The 26,559-nt window shown below is 41.1% G+C and overlaps 1 protein-coding gene across 2 annotated transcripts in view; it reads left to right on the top strand.

The window, feature by feature from the left end:
* The window catches only part of CHCHD3 (coiled-coil-helix-coiled-coil-helix domain containing 3), a 125,562-nt gene that overhangs the window by 54,771 nt on the left and 44,232 nt on the right, over positions 1-26,559 (top strand). For both annotated transcript variants that reach the window (XM_066318879.1, XM_066318878.1), the window contains exon 5: positions 21,278-21,361. In XM_066318879.1, coding sequence (XP_066174976.1) covers positions 21,278-21,361 — 84 coding nt within the window. The remainder of the gene's footprint in view (positions 1-21,277; positions 21,362-26,559) is intronic.

The following is a 26,559-nucleotide window of genomic DNA, read 5'->3' as shown; positions in this document are numbered from 1 at the left end:
AGCTTTCATTTCCAGAATTCTTCATTAATATCTTTGGTCAGAGGAGGCTTTGAGGGGCTGCAAACCAACAAGGTTTGAGAGAAAAATAGTTCAGAAAGCAAATTGAGATTTTCCCCCTCCCCATTAGTTGTCTTTTATTTCTTTTCCTGCTTATGGGAGAAATTATTTTCAAGCTGGAGGGTGTGAAAATAAGCAGAATACAACCAATATTGAGTTACATATTTACAAATAGGGATATATTAGCAATTCTTTATTGTTTAAAATATTTTTCCTTTGAAAATTCAAATTGAGTGTAATAAGAGAATGAACATGACTTAAATCAACAATATGTTTTACCTGAAGAGAAAAGAGTAGCTTTAAAGATGTAATTGTTCAAAAATACCCATGATTTTGGCTGGGTTTATGGACAGCTAAAACCTGTGGATGACAGTTTAGCAATTCCAGCCCTGCACTAATCACTCCATGGAATCCCTTTTTCCCCAGCACAGGTATTTTATTTTTGGGTTAATTTTTAACATGCTCATGAAGAACTCTACACCTGCAGGAATGCATTTTGTGTATCTGGAGGATTTCTTTATCTTAATGCTTCTTGCCAGTCGTTAAAAATACACAGAATTGCCTGAAATTGCATCTTTTTCATGCTCTTTAACTCAGTGGTTGGGAAGACTCTTTTGTACACAGAATTTCTTCCGTCATTTTATTTTTCAGCACGACCTGTAGTGGCACTTTAATTTCAAAACATGGCTTTGTCTCGATCAGCTTGTTTTTACCTCAGCAAAGTTAATATTAAGAGCTGCAGTTAATAATAAAAATTTCCTGAAGGAAACCAGGCTGTAACTTGAACTGGTGAGTGCTGATGCGGGGCTCAGATAAGGAATAATTTCAGAGAATGAGCTTCATCAAACTGAGCCTTCTGTCTATAATCATTGTTCCTGTCTTTAATTTCCTTCTACATGACCTTCCCTGATCATTTGGGTGTCATCCTTGTAATGGTTGGCCACATAAAAGGTAATAATTCAGCACAATCGGAGTGAAAAGAGAGAAATTGCCACGGTCTGGATGTGCTGGACTTGTCACCACCAGGTCTGCAATGTTTTCATGGCAACAGAGGACGGGTGTAGGTGAGAGGTGGAATTTTTCCTCCTGACTTGTTTTTGTTTATAGACTGATGGAACGGTTTGGGTTTGAAGGACCTTAAAGATCATGCAGTGCCACCCCTGTCATGGCCAGGGACACCTTACACTAGACCAGGCCTGATGTAGCGAAATATTTTGGTTTTTCTCTGGTTGTTTTATGCTTTTGGTCTCTAAAAGTGTTTGTTTTGCTTTGATTTTTTTTTTTTTTTTTTTTTTTTTTTTTTTTTTTTTTTTTTTTAAATAGTGGAGCTAAAGGGAGAACACTCTTCAGGCAGGTACCAAACTGATGATTTGGGACCAAATACTGTGGTCAGATACAGTTTGTTGACTGTATTTGCTTTAGTTGAACTGATGTTTTCACTTCTGCTTGCAAGTTTGAGCTCACTGAGATGTTTTTTGCTGCAGAATTCCAGAACTGGGCAGTGCTGAGGTCCAGGCAAAGACACAAATTCCCACAGATACCTTAAACCAAATTTGGTGGAGTTATGAAAGCACAAATTCTTTAGTTCCTCCTGAAGTTACCATTTTTTGGAGCCCTGAATGCAGGTTCTTTCTGGCTGTGCTTGGATTTCTGGCTTTGCTGCTTGTTCTGGTGAGGTTGAGTTTGTATTTCTAGGACTCAGCTCTGGCACTGATGCTGCCTTTTGGTGGGGATGGAGAAGCAGCTGCTGCTTTCACTGCTTCAGCTGATGCCTTCAGTTTGAGCTTTCATGTTTTCAGACTCTGTGCTGCCCAGGGGTGCAGTTCTGAGCCTCACATTCAGTGTCACTCAGCTCTGCACAGAGCAGGGAGACAAAAAAAATCCTTTTCCTGATGAAGACCAAGGACAACTTTCAGGCCCAAAAGCACAAACAAGGGTGGGCTGAAGGGAGGAACAAGAAGGATGGGACCTCACAACCTGAAGCTGTAATTGGACAATTAAACCTCAATATGCAAATGGACCAAAACTTAGGAAAATGTGAGATCTCATGACCGGCCAGCCATTCTGTGACCATTTTGTGACCATTTTGTGTACATTCTGTGACCATTTTGTGTCCACCTTGGCTGTAGCCCTGGCCAGGCTCTTGTCCTGCCCAAGGTGTACCCTAAAGGCCTTTCAATAAATATCCACTTTATTCTCCAGCTCTGTCCAGTCTCTGTTCCAGGTCAGCCTTCCCAAGGCACTGAAGACTCTGCTCATTTTTGGAGAGGGATCTTTTTCCAGAGATGGCTGCTGAAGCAGATAACCCCCAGATAACCCCAAATTGCTCATTCTTTTGTTTCTTGGGGAATAAGGCATGAATTTGAGGTCCAGGGTGTTGAGCACATCTGAACAACAAGAAATAACCAAAAAACCAAGCACAGCCAGAAAGAACCTGCATCTAGGGCTGCTAAAAATTGAGATCTTCAGGCAGCTCAAGAATTTGTGCTTTTATAACTCAAACAGATTTGACTTAAGATATTTCTGGGAGTTTGTAGCTTTGCCTAAATTCAGCACTGCCCAGTTCTGGAATTCTGCAGCAGAAAACATCAAATGAGCTCAAACTTGCAAGCAGCAGTGAAAATATCAGTTCAACTAAAACAAATTTAGTCAACAAACTGTATTTGACCACAGTATTTGATCCCAAATCATCAATTTGGGGTATTTGCACCCAACTCTGGGATGATACTGGAGCCAATCCAGAATTGTGCAAAGCCAAGATCATTTAAAAAGATCTTTTTTAAAATATACCTGCAGATATTAAGAATGAAATTATCATCTGCAGTTTGCAGCACTTTAGAACTCTCTCATATCATCATAGAATTATTTAGCTTGTGAAAGCTCTTCAAGACTGAATCCAGCTGTCCCCAGCACTGCCAAGGCCACCACTGACCATGTCCCCAAGTGCCACCTCCGGCTTTAAACCCCTCCAGGATAGAGACTCCAGCACTGCTCTGGGCCACCCTTTGGGGAAGGAATTTTTTCTCTCTCCCCAAACTCTGCTGCTTGAATATTTAAGAAGGAGCCTGGACAGGGCAGTCCTGAAAACTTCCAGTCTGCCCCAAGTGGATGAGCTCTGAGTGGGGGCACTGCCAGCTCGAAATAGCTGACAATTATTCAGGAAGAAAAGCAGAAATGTCTATGGAATTCCAGAAGAGCTGGGGTTGGATGGGACATCTGGAGATCATCCAGCTCCAACCCCTTGCTAAAAGGGTTGTTTTTCCTCAAAATCTGTTTTTAGCAGCCGTAATCCCAGGATTGGGTTGGAAGGGATCTTTTGGATCATCTCATTCCACCCCTGCCATGGGCAGGGACACCTTCCTCTGTCCCAGGTTGCTCCAAGCCCCGTCCTACCTGGCCCTGGACCCCTCCAGGGATGGAAATATTTCTGAGAAGGTTAAAACAGTGAAAAAAAAGCTTTGTTCTGAGAAAAAAAACAATCAATAAAACCCCGATACCACCCCCCAAATAAAACAAAACAAAAGCCTCTCCCCAAAACTCTATTTTGAATTAATGATTTTTGATGGAGATCTTCACATGGTCATCACTAAGATATTGCTTGGAGCACAGAAAATTAATAAAAAAGGGTTTTGAAGACACCAACTTGAAGTAACCCTGACGTTGAATTATCACAATATTTTAATTTTAATGTATTTAGTACATTACCTAGGTTGTTTATTAGAGTGAGCATTGATTGCTTTGCATTCCCAGCATCAGTGCTGATCAAATACTGTATAAAATTGTCACTGCTAGTTTTTATTTCAGGAAACAGAGATTGAAAGACAGAGGAATGGATTAAATTAACCCTACTGTACTAACAGGTGGGAAAATGAAACTCCTGCCCTCTGATTTTTAATTTTAGAACAGAAAAGTTCTTGCTTCTGTTTAATTCTTAGTCACAGTTGCATTGGAGTCAGGGGCAGAATGATATCAGACACAGCCGATATCTTACTGTGCATTCCTCCTTCCACCCTGGTTTTCATGGATGTAGTGATTAAAAGTAATTTTAGGACAAAATCTAGGAAAAATAAGGATCTGATATGGTGCGATAGCGCCGTAGAAAATTCTTATATTTATTTATTTTTACTCTCTGACTCTCCTGAACACATTTAATCATCAGAATTCTCTGCCCTGCTTTCATTTATTAAGAATGGTTTGAGTTTGAAAACATCACGTGGCTTTTTCTGTGCCAATGCAGATCAAAGTGACACAGGTTCCCACAAATGTTCAACAGCTCTTTCCAGTCCTGCACCTTCGAATAATAGGATTAAGTTAATTTGTTCCTGCCTTAGATCTCTCTGTGGGCATGTAGAGTTTGCATGGCTGGGTTTTGTTCCATGCTGAGTGCTTGGCTTTTTTTATTTTTATATTTTTAATATTTCTACATAAAAATAGACTCCATAAGATCTAATTTAAAAAAAAAAAAAAAAAAAAAAAAAAAAAAAAAAAAACAAACCAAAAACAAAACAAAACAAAAACCCCAAACAACAAAAAATTCTATAGTTTATTTAAAGCAGGAAGAAGTTGTGCTAACAAGAATCACTCAAAGCTGTTAAATAAGGAGTATTTGGAACTTGATTATTTGACATAATTTTTGTCCCTTGTGAAGCTTTTAAGGAATTTTGTGGCTGGCATCAGTAATTTGAGAGAAGAGCATCCCTTGAATTTTGGCTCTTAAGCCTGAAGTAAAGTTTGAGTCCTGTCCCAAATGTGGGCACTGGTGAAAAATGTAAATAATTTTTCCTTTATTAAAAAAAAAATCAATGTTTTGGGGAGAAAGGAGTAGGGCAGAGTGGAGCCAGGTTTTATGATAATGACTTTTATTGATGGAATTCCAGAGTGCTCCCATTAGCCATGAACACCAGTGGGAATGATTTCAAAATAAATGGGAATCCAACCTCCCTCTGCACTGTGCTCAGACGGTTCTGATCTGATATTTTTCATAAGCAGATCATTAATTCTTTTAAATTTAATATTCAGGCAAGTGGGTAAGGTTATAGATGTAATTTCTCCTTTAAATCTAAATTTTCTTGCCATTATGGGTTTATGACTGTCTAAACCTCAGTGATAAGATAGTACAAATTATTAACCTACTCCATTTAACTTATTCTCTTAAATGTTTTTATTCCTTTTTATCCAGAGGGTTTTTTTTTTTTTATTACCAAGGCAATCTTTGAATTGCTTACAGGAGTAATCATGAATTTCTGAGCTTTTTTTTTTTTTTTTTTTTTTTTTTTTTTTTTTTTTTTTTTTTTTTTCCTTTTTGTACTTCTGGAAATATTAGAAATCATTTTTCTGCAGACAACCTGAGGAAAAGCAGCATGATTGTGGGTGCATGTTAATTTTTAAAAAGTCCATCAATATCTGAAAAAAAAGAAAAAAATCCACCAGAAAAGTAGAAAATTCCTTGTTTTCAGTTGCAATTCCTGGTGTTTTCTGGTAAGTGAGACTTTCAGCCATAATTTGGGATTTTGTCACCTTTGACTGTGTCTTATCCTCAGCTGAAACTTTTCTTGCTTCGATTTGCTCCTTTTTGGTTCTTTTCCTTGATGGCACATCAGAAATCTTATTTTTAAAGCTTGTGTAGACCATGGACCAAAAAAGAGTTTTCTTACCTCCTGCACTCCATCCTTGAGGAAATCAGCTTGTGAGGAGGTGAGGGAGGTCGTTTGGTGGCTCAGCTCCTCTTGTCCAGTTGTTTTCATAGATTATAAATTTGGAATTATCTGAATAATAAAATAGGAATTACAAAAGGATTTTCTGCTCCTTTCCCATTTCCTTGGTGGTGTCCAAAGGTGAGAACTGAGCCAAGTGAGAGACCTGGAAGGAAAATCCTCCTCCCTCCTTATTCCAGATCCCAGAGCTGCAGAGCTTCGTGCTCGTCCTCCCAGGATTCCTGGTTTCCTGCTAAAATCAGGGATTTCCTGATAAATCAGGGATTTATCCTGATGGAAATGGGAGATTCCAACCCGAGTTTTGTCCCCAGTTTCCTCTCTGACTTCCTTAGGGAGGAATAAATATTCAGAGAAAACCTTTCTGTCTTCTACCTCCTCACCCACCTCCCCAGCAAACCTTCTGTAGCCTTCAGGAAGAGAATTCTATCAGCTTTCCGTGTTTTCTTGCTAGATCCTGAATTTTTTTTTCCCCCATTTTATGTCCATTTTTCCATAATTCTTGCATTTCTGTGTCTTCTTGATTTATCAGCCTTGCTCTGGGAACATCTCAGGAGCAGGAGATGAGCTGTGCTTGGGATTTTACTATCTCTGCTACTCAACTTCTAATAAATTTTTAGGTTTTTTACATGGAAATATATCTGCAAGCAGAGAGGGGGGAAATAAAATCCTTGGCACAATTATTCCTCCCTTAAATAACAGATAGAAAAACTAAATTACACTCAGGGAATAGGAGGATAAAAGTGCTTCCTCTCATGGAGCTCAAAACACTCTGAGAGTACCTGTGCTTGAACCCTTATCAGTTATTTTATACAATTTTATACCTCCAACTTTTATACCCCTACATGGGTGAATCTTTGTCTTCAGATTTTCTTTTCTGCTGCGCAAAAATGCATTTAAAATATTGTTGTGACTTTTGAGCAGATTGGGAATGTTTGTGTTAAAGCTTAGGAGGTTTTTGAGGAGCTGAGCAAAGAGGAAATCAAATATTCAGGGAATATTTGACACTGCCTGTTATATTTGAAAAAAAACAAACAACAAACCCCAAACCCCTGTAGAAGTATCAATATCTGGTTTTGATTCCACAGAATTCAGGAGTAGATTTGTGCTTAAGTAATAAATTAAGTATGGGCATAAATAAAAATAAATGTACATATAAATAAAAATAAATATATGTATAAATAAATGTCAAAATTACATAAATAGAAATAAATATAAATTAAATAATAAGCACAGTTATAAACAATAAAAACATATTTATATCTAATCATTCCAATGTGCAAAATTTTATACTCAGAGTGAGGAAAAAATCCACCTGTGTGCCTAAAGCAAGCCAAAAAATCCACCTGTGTTTGCTTTCCAGCTTAATTTTGGTGGAATTAAGAATTCCAAATCCCTGCCTGCATTTTTTTTTTTGTCACTTGACCACAGCTCCATTATTGGCTCTCATTTAATTTGAGTATCCTGAACATTAAATACTTCTGTGGTTCCTTGAAAATCTACTTGTTTACTGCTGGAATATTGATTTGGGAATAATAATGTGTTGTCTAGAATATTTCTCTGGCTTTTTAGATTAATGTAGACTTTGGCAGAAGTTGAAACGCTGAAAGGTGAGACCTCCACAACTCCCTGACAGGGAAAAAAAATCAAACATAATAAAAATAAGATGTCTGGTTTGAATAGGCACATGCCACTCTGAGAATTGCCCATTGATTTTATCTCAGTTTTTTGGGGTTTTTTTTGGGTTTGTTTTTAAATCTTCATTGATGCAGCAGCTCTGTTTACATGGAGCACAGACCATGTGCATTTTGATTTTTTTTGTTACAGATTTAGAAAACTAGAAATTCATATTTCTCTTAAGATTTTGAACCCTCACAGCTTAAATTTCAAGGAAAACTGCTGCGTCTGTTTCTTTCTTAATCAACTCCAGTTAAATTTCAGGAGATATGAGGTTTTTCCCCATCATTTAATAAGATTATTGCTCACTCTGTGTTACAGATTAAGCCTTCACAGGAGCAAACAAGACTCTCTTGAATTTTAGTGGACAACAGCTGAATTTCTGCACCCAGGGTGATATTCCACATAAAAGACATTCACAATTCCAGCTTTCTCCTGGAATGTCTGGGAGCTGCAAGTCACTGGCAGGAATGACAATTGTGCTTCTACCCCAGTTTCCTGTCAGGATCTCAGTGCCTAAGCATAATTTAACTTGGGCATGGAAAATCCAGCCCTGTCCACCTGGAAATGGAGTGGAATGTGGGAGATGACATATCATCATAGAATTATTTAGGTTGCAGAAGCCCTTCAAGATTGAATCCAACCATGCCCAGCACTGCCAAGGCCACCACTGACCATGTCCCCAAGTGCCACCTCCGGCTTTAAATCCCTCTGGGGTGGGGACTCCAGCACTGCCCTGGGCAACCCTTTGGGGAAGGAATTTTTTCTCTCTCCCCAAACTCTGCTGCTTGAATTATTTCATGGAATAAAGAAAGGAATGAAAAATTGTCATCGCCAGGTTACTGGCTAGGAAAGGTAAAAGACTGGTTTTGTCTGTGTTTAAAATGAGGGCTGGAGCTCTTCTGTCATGGAGAGAGCTGGGGGTGCTCACCTGGAGAGGAGAAGGCTCCAGGGAGAGCTTCCAGCACATTCCAGGGCCTGAAGGGGCTCCAGGAGAGCTGCAGAGGGACTGGGGACAAGGCCTGCAGGGACAGGACACAGGGAATGGCTTCCCACTGCCACAGGGCACGGCTGGATGGGATCTTGGGAACTGGGAATTCCTGGCTGGGCTGGAATTGCCAGAGCAGCTGTGGCTGCCCCTGGATCCCTGGAATGTCCCAGGCCAGGCTGGACACTGGGGCTGGGAGCAGCCTGGGACAGTGGGAGGTGTCCCTGCCATGGCAGGGGTGGCACTGGATGTCTTTAAGGTCCATTCCAACCCAAATCCTTCTGTGATTCTGTAATTCCAAATGCACCAGAAGATCCCTGTGGGTTATTTTCCTGCATATAAATTATTTTTATATCATTTTGGATGGTCAGAGATTGCTACAGAATAAGATTTATTGCGAGAAAAAAGTGGTATTTCTCTTGGAAAACCAGCTTTTTTAGCCTCTCCATCCATGGGTATCTCTGTTAAATAAAGGCAGAGTGTCAGGTGAACTTGAATATCTGAGTCACCACACTGATAGATGGGATAGGTTGCTGATCGTAGCAAAGCAATTAAATGTAATTATAGCTCTATATGAAATATGTAATATAATTTCTTGTTCCCTACACTGCAAAAATGTATGGGTCTTTCCCTTTTTGAAATTTCTCTTTGAAATCTCTTAAGCTCTGTTCTATTTGTTACTCCCCTAGTCCTAAAATTTTTAAAAAGGAGAATCTCTTTAAGAGTGGTGTAGAAGGAAACTAGAAGATCATCCAGTTCCACCTCTTCCATGGGCAGGGACACCTTCCACCATCCCAGGCTGATCCAGGCTCCATCCAGCCCGGCCTTGGACACTTCCAGGGATCCAGGGGCAGCCACAGCTGCTCTGGGAATTCCATCCCAGCCCCTCCTCACCCTCCCAGGGAAGAATTCATTCCTTCAATCCCTAGCCCAGCTGTTTTTCCTGTTTCATTGCAGAGCCTCATCTTGTTTAATAACCTGCATCTCAGCAGGGTGTCGTGTACTCTGTGTTAGAGAGGATGAATAAACATTTTATGAGATCCTTTTCTCTATTTATGATCAGTCATGTTTTGTTCCGCAGATTTTGCCTCTTCCTCTTAAAGGACAGAGCAAAGTTGTAACTCTTCTATCATTTCCAAATTAATCTAATTTGAACAATTCTTTGCCGTTCTCAATTTCATGCAAATACCAGTGCCATTACTTGTGCAAATAGCTGGTGTGTCTCTCCACGTTTAGAAAATTAAGCATTAATTCTCACTGTGGGCTTGGACAGGCTGTATTGCATGACAAATAGATTGGAGGCATGCAGGAAAAAAATAAAACAACACTTCACAAATCCAGCAGAGAGCTTTGCTTTTGAGCACTCGCAGCGTTGGGCAGCACAAAAAGATTGTGTAAAGATTGACATGTTTTAGTAACTCCCAAAAGAGGTGTGTTTTTTTTTTCTTCCCCCATTGTTATAGAAGTACTTGGCAGCTTCTGTTTTCCTGAAGCATCCTATTGACTGGGATGAAACCTCTTTTTTAGAAAGCGTTTTTAAGTGTTTGCTTTCCCTTCCAGACGCTCTCACCCACAACAGAAAAAAAACCGGTTCGTGTTAAAATAATGGTGTTCCTTTAGAAAATGCATGGATTGTGGAGACTCCAAGTGCTGCACTGACAGCCCTCAGACTCCTGGCAAGCAGCCCTGAGAGCCTGAAAAAGGAAAAAAGAAAGGAAAAGAAGTTTTTCCTGAGGCTGCACAAGGAGTTGAACTGAGGGCACAGCTCGTCTTCCTGCACAGGATGGCACTTCCTCAATTTTGGGGTCATTTTTTGGGAGATGCAGGAAGGGCAGCATGGATTACCTGGGCAGGGACACCTCCCACTGTCCCAGGCTGCTCCCAGCCCCAGTGTCCAGCCTGGCCTTGGACATTCCAGGGATCCAGGGGCAGCCACAGCTGCTCTGGCAATTCCAGCCCAGCCAGGAATTCCCAATTCCCAATATCCCATCCAGCCGTGCCCTGTGGCAGTGGGAAGCCATTCCCTGTGTCCTGTCCCTCCAGGCCTTGTCCCCAGTCCCTCTGCAGCTCTCCTGGAGCCCCTTCAGGCCCTGGCAGGGGCTCTGAGCTCTCCCTGGATCCCTCCCTTCTCCCAGAGTGGAAGTGGGAAGAAGCCTGAGGAGCCACCAGTGGTGGTTTCCTTTGGTGAATCTGGGAAGTGGAATCACTGTCCCTGTCCTCCATGTGCTTCTCAGCACTTTTGTTCTTCTTCAGGCTGGAAATTGCTCTTTTTGCTGCCTGGATTTCTCTGTGTTCAGGACAATGAGGCTGATGGTGGGAAATTCACTGAGCAGAGACTTGCTCAAGCCATTGGATCCAGTCAGGGTTTGTGGCTTAGCAGTATTAAATTCCTCATTAACTCTTATTTTTCCTGCTGATGAGGTTCTTTGTTTTGTTTTATACCTTGAGTTCCATTTAACAGTACTTCCTCACCCCCTTCAGCCCCAAACAAGGAGAGGCTGCTCTGCACAAAGCTCTGGGTGTGGATCTGTCACCTCCAGATAAATTCTCATTCTGAGTGTGGTAAAAAAACCTGGCAAAGTCGATTTTAAACTGAAAATCAGCATCCCAGCAGCTGAAAAGGGGCTGAAATTTGGGACTCAAATCAGGGTTTTTGTCAGACACCACAAGTAATAAAGTAGTTCCTTGGGGTTTCCTTCTGCTTATGATCTCAATTAATTGACACATGACAGATTCCATCGTTCTTAATTGCTTTATAATAATATTATATTGCTAAAGGATGTTCAGTGCTCCAAGGAATCCGGAGTCTGAGGTAGCTCAAAGGTAAAAGTGTGGATGTTTTCAGAGGTAATACAAACATCTCAAGTTTTTTGGGTTTTGCTGAGCGATCGGCTTCGCTGATAACTTGTGGCAATGAGTTCTGCAGGTTAATTATGCATTTAATTGGTTTCAAATTTGTTGCTTTTCAATTTCACTGTTCACTGAATATTTCCTCGGTCTTGTATTATGAGAGGGAGTAAATAGGAGAGCCTGGCTCACCTTCTCTGAACATTTAATTATTTTGTGTACCTCTCTCCTGTACACAGAGCTCTTCTCAGGGGTTTGGTCTTTATGTATCTCCAGCTTGTTTCTTTTCCAAAGCTTTTCTCTGCAGTGACCAGAATATAAATATACAGAGAGTGACCAGAGCTCTGGGACTGTCTGAATTTTATTATTTCAAATACTGTGATCTCAGAGTGGTGCTGTCTTCTCCTTCCCTTTTCTTCATAAGTCCTCTCCTGTTTTTATTTGGCTATTTTAACACACGGGATGACTTTTCCTTGGCTTTTCCTGCAAGAATATCAAGTTTTTCTCTGGGGCTTTATAATCAGGATAAAAAAGCTTCACTTGGCTGGTGCTGACTGTTGCTTCCAAATTATTTTCCACTCATCCTCATTGGATCCAACCCAGGAAGTGTCCAAGGCCAGGTTGGATGGGGCTTGGAGCACCTTGGGGCAGTGGAAGGTGTCCCTGCCATGGCATTTCAAAGTCCCTTTCTACCCACACCCTTCCGGGATTTTCCCTGACATGATCTTCTCTGGTTTGATCTTTTTGGCCATTTCAATCCAGGAATTTCTATGAAACCCTTGAGATTTTCACTGAAGTTCATTATTGCTTTACGTTTTTCTGTGCATGAGATGCCATTGAGTTATTTTTGAACATGCAGTTGGACAGCTGGTTTATTCTTTCCAAGTGTGACAAAAATTTACACTAAACTGTATAAACATTTCAGTAGAACCATGAAAAACCCTGTTTTCGGAGCCATGTTAAACCCTTTAAATGTTGTGTCAGCAAATGTTCATGACAGGGATGCCAGAGCATGCAACAGAAATGTCAGCATCAGTCCCTCTCTTCCATGTATTTCCGGCCTCCAATTACTTAATTATATTTATAAGTTTGAGGGTTTGTTTAGTTGCCCAGTCCTAAATTCCTGGCACACTCAAACATTCACCATCTGAGCAAGGCAGTGGCTTTAAAAAAAATAAATTATTGTCATGTATTTTTCTACTATGGCCTTCACAAAAGTCAAGTCTTTGTTTCCCTTCCTGTCTTGCATTAAATCTGCTTTTTCCATCCAATTTGAATATTTTCAGTGCTTACAATATTATTTATTTCTGTTAGAATAACACAAACACCAGCAGAGCTTGAAGTATAATTATGTTAAACACTGCACAGATGTGTAGTGAGTTCCAGGCTCTGCCCTGGAGACTCTGCAATCAAATGAGAAGAGAAATAAAAGTGCAGTGAGTGGAAGTTGGACACAGAAATTCAATGACACGTGTTATAGGATTATATAAAAGGAAGATGCTCACCAATAATCGATGCATAAATCAATCCCAGCCCCTTTCAGAGCTGCTCTACTCAAGGTATTAATTCTCTGGTGCTTTTATTTCGGAATAAGTTGTTCAATCTTTAAAGGAGACACTGAAAGACCAGCGTTGTAATTTAGTAATTAAAATACAAAGAGCATTAAATCCTGCTGGGTTCTCCCACTTTCCCAAGGCTTTGCTGGATCTTTGTTTGTAGGTAGTAATAAAGAGTTATGGTAACTACATGGTATTAACTGAGGATTTTCACACTTAGTTAAATGTTTTATGGATATAAAGTGAAGAACTACTCACTGTCCTATTAATTGTTTGAAATGAGTTTTCAGAGTGCTGAAAAAAAAGTGAAACAGAGCTAAAAGCTGACTTATTAATTGGTTTAGTTTCACATATGTGCACACCAATTACCTGTAAATATTTTCCTTACCACCTGAATTTTTTGTGTGTCTCAGTGCCAAAAGGTCTTTGGGGAAAGTTGGACATTCCAAAAGTTCTCAAAAAATTATATTTCCTTGGCAATGATGAAGTTAATCCCTGAATTTCACTGTTAAGTCAAATATTCTGTTTAAAGATGAATTTGTTTCTGGGTTACATCTTCAATGTGAAATTATCTGCTGGTTACAGTTCTTTTATTCTCAGGCTGAATTGGAAAATCTCTGGGAAATAAAATGGCTGCATAATTTGAGACAGAATCAATGAGTTTTGATGGCTTTTTTATTACTAAATAAAAGAATTCAATTTAACAAAATGAAAATTCCAAAAAACAAAGATAAAATACCTTTAAGACAACAGACTATCTGTATTTTTAGTGCCTTTTTGAACATCCAAAGATGAAGGTTCTGCTTGTGTTGCGTCTTTCAAATTGAGAAACGCCTGATGTAGTTACAAGTGGCTCAGTTGTGTGTCTTGAGCAGAAATCAATCCCTTGAATAGCAGAGCAGCAATAAATGTCCTTTTATTTGCCATTCCAAAGTGGATTTCCCTCCTTGTGATGGGCATCATCACTTTTTGCCTTCAGTGGGAATTGCTTCCCAGGATCACAGATTGAGGGAACTTGTGCTGGGAGAGAATGATATCAATTCATGCCGAGTTTGGATCACTTCACAGAAGAAGTGGGATATTCACAGATGGAAAATAACTCTGGAGAACGGCCCCTGATGCTGAGAGGCCTCTAATAAACACAAAATACAGGAGGTTTTCAATGGGATTCCAAATGAGATTGGCTTTGAAGTGGCTTCAATGAGGTGGTGAATTTTTATTGCTTTTATTAATGCAGCCTCCCTAAGAATTATTTCACTCTCTGTATGCAGTCCACTGAATCTTCAGCTTGCAAAGCACTAGAATCGGGGTTTAAAAATGGTGATAATACTGCACTGTTGATAAATGATGCTGGGTTTTGGACAGAACAATGAAGGGTCCTAGGTGGAAAGCTTAAATTTCAAAATTTTGTCAGAATATTCGGGTGTGAGGCAACTGAGGTACGAATTTCTTCTCCCTGGCTTTGGACTTCAGTAGTGAATTTTTGGAAGGGCGGTGCTTCCTTATGTTTTGCTTTGTTTTGCATCATGTTTTGCTTAAAAATGCGTCAAATATTGGCTGACTGTGCTTAGCAATAACTTTTCTTTACCCTTCCATTGTTTAATCCAGGAATTTGAAAGTATTTCTGCACAATCATCGTTAAAATCAATTCTGAACACGGTAACAAATGGCAAAAATATTTATGATTTGCTACAATAGTGGTGTAACAGCGAAGATGGAAGTAGAACACAGTCCTGAATCAATTTACTGACAGGATTTTTTTCCTGAATTTTACAGGATAACAGTCCTCTTGCTCTGTTTTATGGAGAGAAATCCACTTTGGCTCATATGGAGCAGTCTCTGCTTCTTTCAATTTAGTGAAAAACTACATATTTGACATATGACTGAAACATCAGAAGCTGTCAGCCACGGTTAGAGACAATATTTGAATTGCTACAAATACCTGGCAGCAGTACAGATAGTCTTTAAAATGTTTGATCTCCTTGGACTGTGTTGGCTGACTGAAAAGCATGGATAGAGTTTCAGGAATAAGTCATGCCTCTCTTTCATTCCCAGTGACATGCAGAGATGTAATTCAGATTTCTTTCAGCGTCTCTTTTTTCCTTTGAACCACGGTTGGATGGAAACACGAGGCTTTTCTGCCTGTTGCTAATCACTAGAATAGTCATGAGTGTATTTTAATTTTTATTTGCAAGGAAATAAAAGTCTTCGGAGTCTGTTGTTTTGGAGCTGAGCAAACCAGATGGTTTGTTCGGAGTTTGGTGGGAAGTGGCAGCTTTTCTTTAGTGCTGATACTGTACAAAGAAAGGTTGGACAAGGCTGGGAGCAGCCTGTCCTGGGAGCAGCCTGTCCTGGTGGAAGGGGCTGGAATGAGATGGTCCTGAAGGTCTCTTCCACGCCAAACCAGTCAGGGATTCTGTAATTGCTCATTTCTGGTCACTTGGTACAAATGGGTGACTTCACTGCTCTGTTTTGGGGCAGGATCACAAAATAAATCAGGCTGGAAGAACTCAGGATCCTCTCAAGTGAGTGGTGACTCAGAACTTCCCTCCTGCTGCTTCTCCTCCATGAGCCCTGTCCCTGCACGGGGTCTGAGGGTCCTTGCAGATGGAGAAGGCTCAGCAGAGCTTTCCTGTCTCCATGCTGGGAGATTCTCAACCCCCAGCTGGATACGGCCTTGGGGTGCCAGCTGTGGCCTCTTCCTGCTTCCTTCTCTTCCCTGCTTGAGGAGAAACCTCTGGGATCTCTCTCTGCTCTCCCTAAATCCTCCTCCTCCAGGTGTCCCACATTCTGCAGGGGCTGCCCAGGGAGGTTTGGAGTGCCCATCCCTGGAGGTGTCCAAGGAATTCCTGGAGGTGGCACCCAGGGCTCTGGGCTGGGGACAGGGTGAGGATTAGGGACAGGGTGAGGATTAGGCACAGCTTGACTTTGATGATTTTGGAAGGCTTTTCCAGCCTCGGCGATTCTGAGATTTACGTTGTTCAGCTTTTTATTCTGGCATAACAGAAGCTCTTCTTGTTGGGGCAGCAACCTCAATGAGTTTCTGCCTCGGTGGAGAGTGATGTTCCTGTGGGTTTTCCTGTGAGTATTCCCGTGTCTCACATTAGGACTGGAATCTGTGACTCTTTTCTTGGCATTTGCACATTTCTGTTTTTCTCCTTTGGTCTATAACGAGATTCAGTAAATGAAGCTTCTTGTCACATCTTCTGTTCTACACTAGATCCTTACTTGTTCATAAATTCAATTTTTTAATTTTCTCCATTAGCCTCCTCCTCTCAATATGATCTTTTTTATCTGCTCGACTCGCTCTTTTAGGACTTCATTATTTTTAGAAAATGTACTGTAGCACATTTAGTGGTAATTACAAAAGCTTGTTTTAATTACACTTGTCAAAGACTCTGTTTTATGATGCATTATTGGTGCTGCCATTTCCAATTTCTAACAATTCTCCACCTTTACAAGTGGAAATGAACATCCCTCTTTTCAAGTGATGTGTCCACATGATTTTTTTGTGCTTAGGGATGATTTGGTGTGTAGTGATAATTTAAAAGGAATTCTTTGAGGGGGAAGGGAGCAGCATCTGTTCCCAGGAATATCCGTAAGTTCCTGGTGGTGCCTGTTTGGAATGATGGGTGTATTTATATGCTGAAATAGAGGGTTAAAAATGAAAACTGGGGCAGTTCAACATCCATTAAATGTGGAAATTGGGAATTATTTTTCTTGGGACACTCCATGCAGTGGAAGAGGAGAGCAGTTTTGCTGATCATAATAATCTGTGCAAATAGTGAAGCTTTATCTGGTTTTATCAATGTGAAAACGTGGATGCACCTGGGTGAGTGGGAGAGGAACTGAGTGGATGTCAAATCCCTGGAAACATCCAAGGTCAGGCTGGTCTGCGCTCTGTGCAGCCTGATGGAAAGATGTCGCTGCTTCTGGAGGGATTTGGGAGATGATCTTTCAGGTCCCTTCCAGCCCAAACCATGATTTATGAAATACCCAAAAACTGTTTTACAATGTGACGCTCACAGCCTGGACCTGAATTCCGAGCTCTGGAATTCACACCTAGCTCTAACCCATGGATATGCTCATCCAGCCAACCTCAGGTTGGAAAAAACATGGAAAACCTCCAACAGTGTGGTGGAAGAGGATCATGTTTTGAGATCATTAGAGAAGGTCATGTTTTGGGGAAGATGATGTTTACAAAAGATCATGTTTAGAGAAGATCATGTTTCAAGAAGATCAATGTTTTGAGCTCTCTCTTGTGCTGGTAGATCCCACTCATCCTGAGCTGCCAGCAGATGTCCTGTGGGATGGTGCTTAGGGAGCTGCCACCACTTCCATTTAACCTTTAATCCGTTAATTTTTCCTTCAGGCTCTTTCCAAGACCTGCAGATATTCCGTATGGGCTTTCCCATGGGAGAAGCCCTCATTGGTGTGCTCAGCATTTCCTTTGGCAAATCTTCACTCCCAAACCTGATGTGACAGGAGCTCTTCCAACCCCCAGCCCCAGTGCCAGGTCTGGAATACATGGATGTGCCTTGGGATGCTCCCTTGGTGTCCACCTACCCCATCCCCTGATGTTTGGTGAGATGACCCTGAAGCAAGACCCTCAAAGGACTTTCACTGGCCAATGTTAATTTATAAATTCAGACTGGACTCTCATTTTGAAGCGGATCATTGTTTTCCCAGAAAAACACAAACTGGAGCCATCTCAGCAGTTCCACTGTAAATTTTTGGGATGTTAATGAATCTGGAGCTTGGAGTCTGTGCTGAGGGGCAGCTCTAAACCTGGGACTGCCAAAGGCTGAATCTTAAATCTGCCTACAAACCTACATCAAACCACCTGATAATGATTTTTTTAAATCCTCTCCTTAAATAATAGCAATTTATGACCACACACACCTGGAATCTTGCTCCATCCAGCAAAACATTCCTTTTTTATTTTTAAAATTTAATTATTAAACATAGATTTTCCAGCCAGCTGCTTATTTTCTCTGTTCTGCTTCACAGAAGACAGAGTGTGGTTTTGTTGTATCCAGTGTGAGCAGGGCTTGGTTTTGTCACAGGATGGCTCTGCAGGTGTCCCTGCAGCCAGGTACAAGGAGATTGCTGGAATGTTTTTTCATTAGGGAAGAAATCCATTTTTCCAGTGATGGCAACTCCTACCAGTGAAAACAAAACTTTGTTGGTTGGCTTTTAAACCTTGATCCAACTTCCTTGGGATTGTGGAGAACCTGTGTTGAATATTGGTGATCTGGTTTGGATATTAAATTTGGGTGGTTTTGGGAACCAGAGGTGGCTTTTTGAAGCAGTTCTTCACAAAACACCAATCAAAGGTTTTGTTTATTAGAGTTTTTTCATGAAGAAACAACTGACCTGTTCCAGTATCTCATTTACACCTGAAGTGCAGCATTCAGCTAATTGAAAACATGGCTATTCTTAATTATTTTCTTGCAGCTCATTGACATTCACAGGGATCTTGTTGCTGCAGCCCCATAAATATAATATTACTTTACAGGTTGTTATTTTGGCACTCAGTTCTCCTCTATTGGCATATTTATAGTCTCCTGTATAAATGAATAATTTTATTTATTATTTATTCATTTGAAGTTTGCTGTGTCTGCGTTACTGTACACGTGTCAGGGGTGGAAAAAACTCCTTTTTGCTGAGTTTCTTACTTGCCAACCAAGTCTTCCAGTTACCTCCACAACACAGGGAAGCAAACCTTTGGGTAAACAGATTATTTAGTGTTTTATATACAGTATTTCTCCTCTATCAGTGACAGATCAGGGCACTGAGCAGTGCCACTGTAGAGCAGTAAAATCCAACTGGTTGGGTGATTGATTAATTTTTTTTGATGGAGGACAGGGAACCAAACCCAAAAATCAACCCAAGAAACAAACCAACTTCCCAGGTAAATCAAATTTCCAGGGTCAAATCTTCCATTCAGAGGGATATCCTTGGAATAAATGTTACTGCGTTCCCTGATTATGGCAGGGCAGAGAAAAAGGACTTAAGCTCAGTGTAAACCTGGAGGATGAGTTTTGTCTCTTCTGTCATTGCTGTGCCCTTGACCTGTTGTGCTTTACACCCTGCAAAGCTCTGAATCGTCAGAAATGAGTCAATTCAGTCAGGAGGTTCTTCCCTGGGTCTTGTTCCATCCCATTGCCTTTCCAAAGTCAGTTTTAGTTCCAGGTCATGGACAGAATCATGAGGAACACAACTGGATTGTAAGAACTAAACCTTAACTGAGTTCTGCTGAGCTTTATGGAATACTAATTATATCTTCTCTTTGTCACTGGCCTGTTTTGCACACCAGGAATGTTCTGGAGATCTTCTGTGCTTTGGGGATCATGGAATGGTTAGGCATGGAATGTTTGCATTGGGTACCCATGAAGATGCCTTGCAGATATGGAATATTAGATCTGGAATATGAGATATGGAATATTAGATATAGAGTATGAGATATGGAATATTAGATATGGAGTAATGAACCTGGAATATGCGATATGGAATATGCGATATGGAGTATGAGATAGGGAGTATGAGATTTGGAATATTAGATCTGGAATAAGAGATATAAAATATGAAATATGGAATATGATACATGGATGATGAGGTGTGAAATATGAGATATGGGATATTTGATCTGGAATATTTGATCTGGAATATGAGATACGGAATATTGGATCTGGACTATTGGATCTGGAATATTAGATCTGGCATATGATATATGGAGCATGAGATATGGAATATGAGATATGGATTATGATATATGGAATATTAGATGTGGAATATTAGATATGGAATATGATATATGGAAAATGATATATGTTATATGAGAGCTGGATTATGAGATATGGCATATTAGATCTTGAATGTGAGGTGTTCTGGCACAGGTTTCCAGAGAAACTTGACTGCTCCTGGATCTCTGGAAGTGTCCAAGGATCCTGTTGGACAGGAGTTGGAGCACCTGGGATGGTGGAAGGTGCTGGGGTTGGAATGAGATGATTTTTCAGATCCCTTCCAACCCAAACCATTCCATGAATCTGTATTTGGGAGAGGATGGTTTGGGGGGACGCAAAACCTGCAGTGAATTTGGAGTGGTTCTGTCACCAGCAGGTCTGGGACATCATCAGGGGTTATCTGTAAGGAGAAACAAACCATGATCAATACAAACCATGGGAATTTGGCTGTGAAGTATTTCATGGAATGAGCTCTGGAAAACCTGTCATTAGTGAGGCAAGGCTGATTTAAATGCTGGTGAACAGGGCATGGGCTCCATGGAATTCTGATGGAGATGCTGGCAGAGGACAGGGCTTGATTCATAAATATATGAATTTTGGGGTCGTTTTTGAAGAAGTTGCATGAAAAACCCCAACAATTTCCAAGTAGATTTGTCCATTTTTCCAGATACACCTGACATGCATGTGGGGTTGGGTTTTTTTTTTTTTTTTTTTTTTTGCATTCTTTCTGTTCACCATTATATAATAAATTTAATTGGAATTTTAACATTTTTTACATGCTTCAGGACATAGAAACACAGGTAAGCAGTTGAAAAAGGAAATAAGGGAAAATCCAAACTTTTTAATGTATTCCTTGGGTGTTTGCTAAAAAAAAGCCCCAAAATGAATCCTGACAACGGGATCCAAGTCTTGTATCTGTGCAATATGTGGTGTAATTGTTGTAATGACCTTTATTAGATAATTATTAGTCACTGAGGTTTTTTATTAAAAAATGGTGAACCTGGAAAGTATTTGCATTGATAATTTAGGCGTTAAATCCTTCATAGCTTGTTAAAAATCACTTGTCTGCTGTTTACACTGCAGGACTTACAGCTTTATATATTTTTAATAAATTCCTCTGTGCATGTCTGCTTTTTAAATGTATTTTCTAATTTTTAATGAGTCCTTTTAATCCTAGAAAATGGGAAATAATGCAGATGAAATGCCAAAACCATCAGTTTGCTGGGAGCTGCATCTCTTAAAGGAACACTCAGGTCATATTAGGATTGAAAAGATAAATATTTTAAAGTGTTCTGTGTTATTTTAGATTATTGGACATGGGAGTGACCCCATGGTCAAGTTTTTCAGCTTAGTGGATACTTCAACCAATCTGGGAGTTTCCAGAGGAGTGATTCCTAATTAAAGAGGACAGGAGAGTTTTGGATGCACTTTTTAGCAAATGTATAAAAGGATTTTGTTCATCCCAAATATCCACCTCTTTAGGATTAGGTTTGCCTAAGTTTAGAAGTGATTTGCCAAGTTAATTCAAATTAAAAAAAAAATCAAAAGAAATCCCAGCCTGGTGCATTCTGGTGACGTTTCCAAATCCATTTGGGCAAACTCGGGCAGAGCCAGTGAGTAGGGAAGGAAAAAGCCTGGAACTATGGATAATATCCTTTGATTCAATATTTTTGTTTTTCTGTTCCTTTTTTTTAGGCCAGGCAGGTGGAAGAGAAGGAGAGGGAGCTGAAGAAACACGATGCCTACTACAAAGAGCAGCTGGCTCGGCTGGAAGAGAGGGTAAAACCAATTTTTTCCCTTTTAATGAACATTTTCCCCCTTTTTTCCCTTTCTATTAATTTCTGCTTCTGGTTATCTTTACAAGATGACTTTTTTTAAGGAGATAAAGATTAAAATTCTGGCCAGAGAAATTATTTTTCTATTGCTGCTGCTGTTTCTGGCTTAATACTGACAAGGTGGAAGGTTTGATGGGAGAATATTTGTTTTCTTTACTAACAAAGTTCTCACATTCGCTGTGGGATTTCATCTGTCACGGTAATTACAGACAGAAAAATGAAATAATGAGGTTATTTTATACCAACTCTGATGAAGAGCCAGTGAAGAAGTGAAGAAGTGTCACCAAGTAAAATAATTTAAATTAAAATAACAACAACAACAAAAAGTGAAGTGTGAAGGCACATAGTGAATTTCTGCTTTCAGTGGGTGGAATTAGTGATTCCTCCATCAGTACATGGAGAGTTTAATTTTAATTCCAAGTTTATACCATGTTTAAAAAGCACTTCTATGTCTTTATCTCATCACAGACTTGAAATTAAACGGTAGAGAGCAGCTTGGGAAGCTGTGGGACTTGCTTACAGTGGCTTAACATATTGCTGCTAACATTCCTGTTCTTTACAGGGTATTATTTTATAGAATGTTAATTTCAAATAATTACTGCTGTCATCATTTCCTGGCTCCCAGGTTGGTTGTAACCTCCAGCCTGAATACATTTTCCTCCTTTACCCCTCTGCCTTCTTCCTGAGCTTATATATTGGTGATTAATTCGGATTATATTTTTGTTAGCCGGTTGTAAAAATTATTAAACAAGATACATATTCATTGATGCAGCTTAGCAGGCCAGAAGAAAACCCCTTGTTTTTCTGGATTAGGAGGAAGAACATGTTGCATGAATTATCAGTGTGTATAATTGGTCTTAATGAGTATTTTAAATCAAGGATACATCTGATACCATCTCGGGGTTTTGTCCTCTCTTTCTGAAGATGACATTAATGAAGTCCCATGCTCTTGGCAATGAAAAGGAGTTTGAAAGGATGAGGGGAAATCAGTTTAATGATTCTAAATTGATGCATTATTTAAACAACTAAAAATTAAGATCCTTCACCAAAAACCTCCACAGAACACTTTCCTTTTTCTCCAGTTACGGGCTTGGTGTTAGAGGAAGAAGCTTCATTGGGATTTGATCCAGACTGGATTTTTCTGAGGTGGTATTAGCTGTGCTCTTAGTGTGGAATAATTCATGGCAAAGGATGTCTGATAAACCATGGATCTTGGACAGCTTTTTATTTCACCTTTTTTTACCTTTTACATCTTTTGAGATGCTTTTCTTGGTCATTTTTCCCATTTATGTCGGTCACTGGTACAGTGGCTTCACTTCCTCTTGTTAGTGAAGACTGCAGTGTGTGTAAATACATTTTTGTGCTGTGCAAGGGAGATAATGAACTTTAAATAACTTCATTTGAGTTCTGCTGGAGTGCCACCCCCAGGGGATGTGAAAAAGGAAATTCTGCCATCTCTTGGTTTCTCCACTTGGCTTGAAAGTCCCCAGGATTACAGCAAGTAGTTCTGAATTCCTGGGTTTGTACCATGGGTGATGTTTGCTCTGTGTTCAGAGTGGAATTCTTGTGGTACCAAGCTTTGTCTTTTCATTCTGACTCCTTACTTATAAGGTAAAACCCTCTGCTTTTCCAAGTTGTCATCCAGTTTGTCATCAAGGTAAATTTTCATCTCTCTCCTACACAAAAAAGGTGCTGTTCCAGCTCTGAGAGGAGCAAACTCTGTGTTCCAAATCTGACTTGGAATTTCTGCAGAGAGGTGGAGATGGCAGAGTGAAAACCTGGACAAGCAGAAGAGTCACAGCTCCTGCAATCCCACCTTCCCCAAGGCCCTCAGTGAGGTCACCTGTGAGCTTCTCTGCTGGGAATTTTGAAAATTTGGATGGAAATAGAGCTTTAAAAAAAAAAAAAAAAAGTTAAAAAAAGGAAGGTGTGGAAATGAAAAGAGGCTGGTTTGTTGTTCCTGAACTTGTCCTGATTTCAGTGGAAAGTGCACAGAGACAGAGCATGGGCTGCTCAGCAGAGGGAATTTCGGAACAGGAGGTGGGGTGGGAGCAAGTGGAGCTCAGAGAATTAATGTCAGGGTGAAGAAATGTTCAATCCGAGTCTGTCACCTGTGACAAAGAACGCTAATTACAATCTCAGATCATTCCCACATCAAATAAGCACACTTTAAAAACACTTCAGTTATGCCTATGTGGTATTTCTGGCTGTTGCATCATGGAGTGTCAGAGCTCATCTCGATGATTAATTGGCTTTTTGATTACTTAGCCTTTTCAATTAGAAGCTTCATATTTGTGTTCTTCGGTGCTGCTGCAAAAACAATGCAGACGTTGATAATAAAGGGAGATGACAACAGGACAGATTAGTGTCAGCACAGCGTGCTCCTTATGGAGAAAATTATCCATATTCAGTGCCAGATGAAGCCTGTCAATTATAAAATATTTCCAGTGACTGAGGGAAGATGCTCAACCTTTACAGGATATTATTAATACAGGACAAAATAACTGTGCACAAGTGACAGCTGCGATAGTAAAACATCAACAATTCCATTCTCTGGGGGAATAACTGTTCATAAATTTGGTTTATGTGCTAAAAACCTTTTGATACTTCCCCAAACCCCAGCAATTCCCCTAACAGCTGCCAGTGTTTCTAGGTCAGAGATAGCACATAAGCTATTAGTTATTACATGCTCCACAGCAGCAGAGCAATAGCAGAGAGTTGAACAAAGCAGTTAAAGAACAACCTTCCCTTGCTCTGCATCTGCATGGGACGTGCAGCTGTGATTTAGGTGGAGTTTGGAGGGGAATTTGTCACTGCTTTTCATTGTGCATCTACAGGATGAAAATGGTTCTTGACTGCAGCAAAACCCAGAGATAAAACAGTGCTGAAGTCACTGAGTTGTGTGTGCCCCACACTGTGTTAGTTATTTAGTTACAAGTGCAAGGTCCTGCACAAGGGTCGGGGCAATCCGAGCACAAATCCAGGCTGGGGGGAGGAAAGGATGGAGAGCAGCCCTGGGGAAGGACTTGGGGATTTTGGTGAATGAGAAGCTGGACATGCCCTGGCTGGGGGCATTGGGACCCAGAACCCCCCATGGGCAGAGCAGGGGTGGATTCTGTCCCTCACTCAGGTGAGACCTCACCTGCAGAGCTGCCCCAGCCCTGGGGGAAACAGCAGCACCACCTGGAGCTGCTGGAGCAAATCCAGAGGAATCCATGGAACTGCTCCAAGGGCTGGAGCCCCTCTGCTCTGGAGCTGGGCTGGAGAGCTGGGGGTGCCCAGTCTGGAGAAGAGAAGGCTCCAGGGAGAGCTCAGAGCCCCTGCCAGGGCCCAAAGGGGCTCCAGGAGAGCTGCAGAGGGACTGGGGACAAGGGCTGCAGGGACAGGACACAGGGAATGGCTTCCCACTGCCACAGGGCACGGCTGGATGGGATCTTGGGAACTGGGAATTCCTGGCTGGGCTGGAATTGGCAGAGCAGCTGTGGCTGCCCCTGGATCCCTGGAATGTCCAAGGCCAGGCTGGACACTGGGGCTGGGAGCAGCCTGGGACAGTGGGAGGTGTCCCTGCCATGGATGGGGTTGGAACTGGGTGATCCTGAAGGTCTTTTCTAACCCAAACCATCCTGTGACTTTCTGAGGAGAAATTAATTTGTTTTGGAATAAAGAAGAGCCCCAGTGTGAAATCAGAGCCCTTTTTCAAGGAATGCCATTCCTACCCTGTGTGCCAGAGCTCAGGATCTCTCTCTGTCCTTACTTGATGCACTTCCCTGGAGCTGAAGCTGTTCCATTTCTGATGTTTACAGGAAAAATTGTTGATATCTTCGCTGTCTTGTCCCTCTAATTCCAGTGGAGAGGTGCAGTATTTTTGCCTGGTTTCAGGGCCAGTCCCAAGCCCCATGGACTTTATTCATAACCATCTCTACATCTCCAGTGTCCCTTTGCTCTGCAGCTTCCAGTCCCCATAAACACTTGCAGTGATTTTCATGCAGAGCAGCTGACATCCCAGCAATTCCCATCCCAGTTTTCTTTCACCCTGTTGCTTTTGCTTTACAAAAAGCTTTACAAAGCTTTTGCTTTACAACATTTCTTTTATGAAGGACACATGACCCTCTCCTGCTTCTCGTTGTAGTTTTGGCATCACGCAGACACTCAGTGAGCTATGTCTGCTCTGTTCTGTCTCTGAGACTGATGGGACTCCCCAGTTCCAATTTCCTCCAGCAAACCCAGCTATTTTCATGTTGCACTGCTTCCTAATGCTAATATGCATCATTAGGAGAATCCTGCCCCAAGTCATGGGAGCAGAAGGAAATTAATTTTAATACCCTGCTGTATGACACAACTATTTAGTTTATCAGTGTGAATGAGCAAGATATGGATCCTCATATTAATCATAATATTTTCCACTAGAGCCAAGTTTCTGTGCTCCTGAGTTTCCCAGAAATACTTCTAAGTATTGAGCAGTTTGGGTGTGAAGGTGGTTGTGGAGTGAGGTAACAAGATTATTCTGGAGCACTAATCTGGGAAAGGGGCTGAGTCGGGAGAAAAGGAGAGGACTCTGCACAAGTCCCTGCCAGGAGGGGACAGCCGGGGGGTCGGGCTGTGCTCCCAGGGAACAGGGACAGGAGGAGAGGGAACGGCCTCAGGCTGCGCCAGGGGAGGTTTGGAAATTGGAAAAATTCCTTTCATAAAAGGATGGATGGAGTCCCCATTCCTGGAGGGATTTAAACAACTTGAAGATGTGGCACTTGGGGACGTGGCTCACTGATGGCCTTGATGATCTCAGAGGGTTTTTCCAGCCTAAACAATTCCACTGTTCGGCCATTCTGTGGGAATTTGGAGGTTTCAGTATTCGCTTGGATTCACTACACATTTAACAGTTTAGAAGTCACTGCTCTGACAGTTCTTGGCCCATTCCATAGTCCCCACACAGCCTTGTGGTGGGGCTGTGGTGGCCTTTGTGTGGGGACATTCCTGCTCCACAGAGGGCTCAGTGCTGGATCCCAGCCTGGGAATACAGACATTAAGTTCAGGAAATGTTGATCCACTTCTCTGCATCCGTTTTTTCCCCTGACTTAAAACGTCGAGGAAGGATTTGCAAATCCCAAGCTCGGCACTTAATTTGGGGATTCTGCTTTCCATGGA

This window comes from Sylvia atricapilla, chromosome 5 (genome assembly GCF_009819655.1).
Source record: "Sylvia atricapilla isolate bSylAtr1 chromosome 5, bSylAtr1.pri, whole genome shotgun sequence".
NCBI classification, from domain to species: Eukaryota; Metazoa; Chordata; class Aves; order Passeriformes; family Sylviidae; genus Sylvia; species Sylvia atricapilla.
Note: the sequence above shows the minus strand (reverse complement) of the source record. Positions and strands in the feature narration are given on the sequence as shown.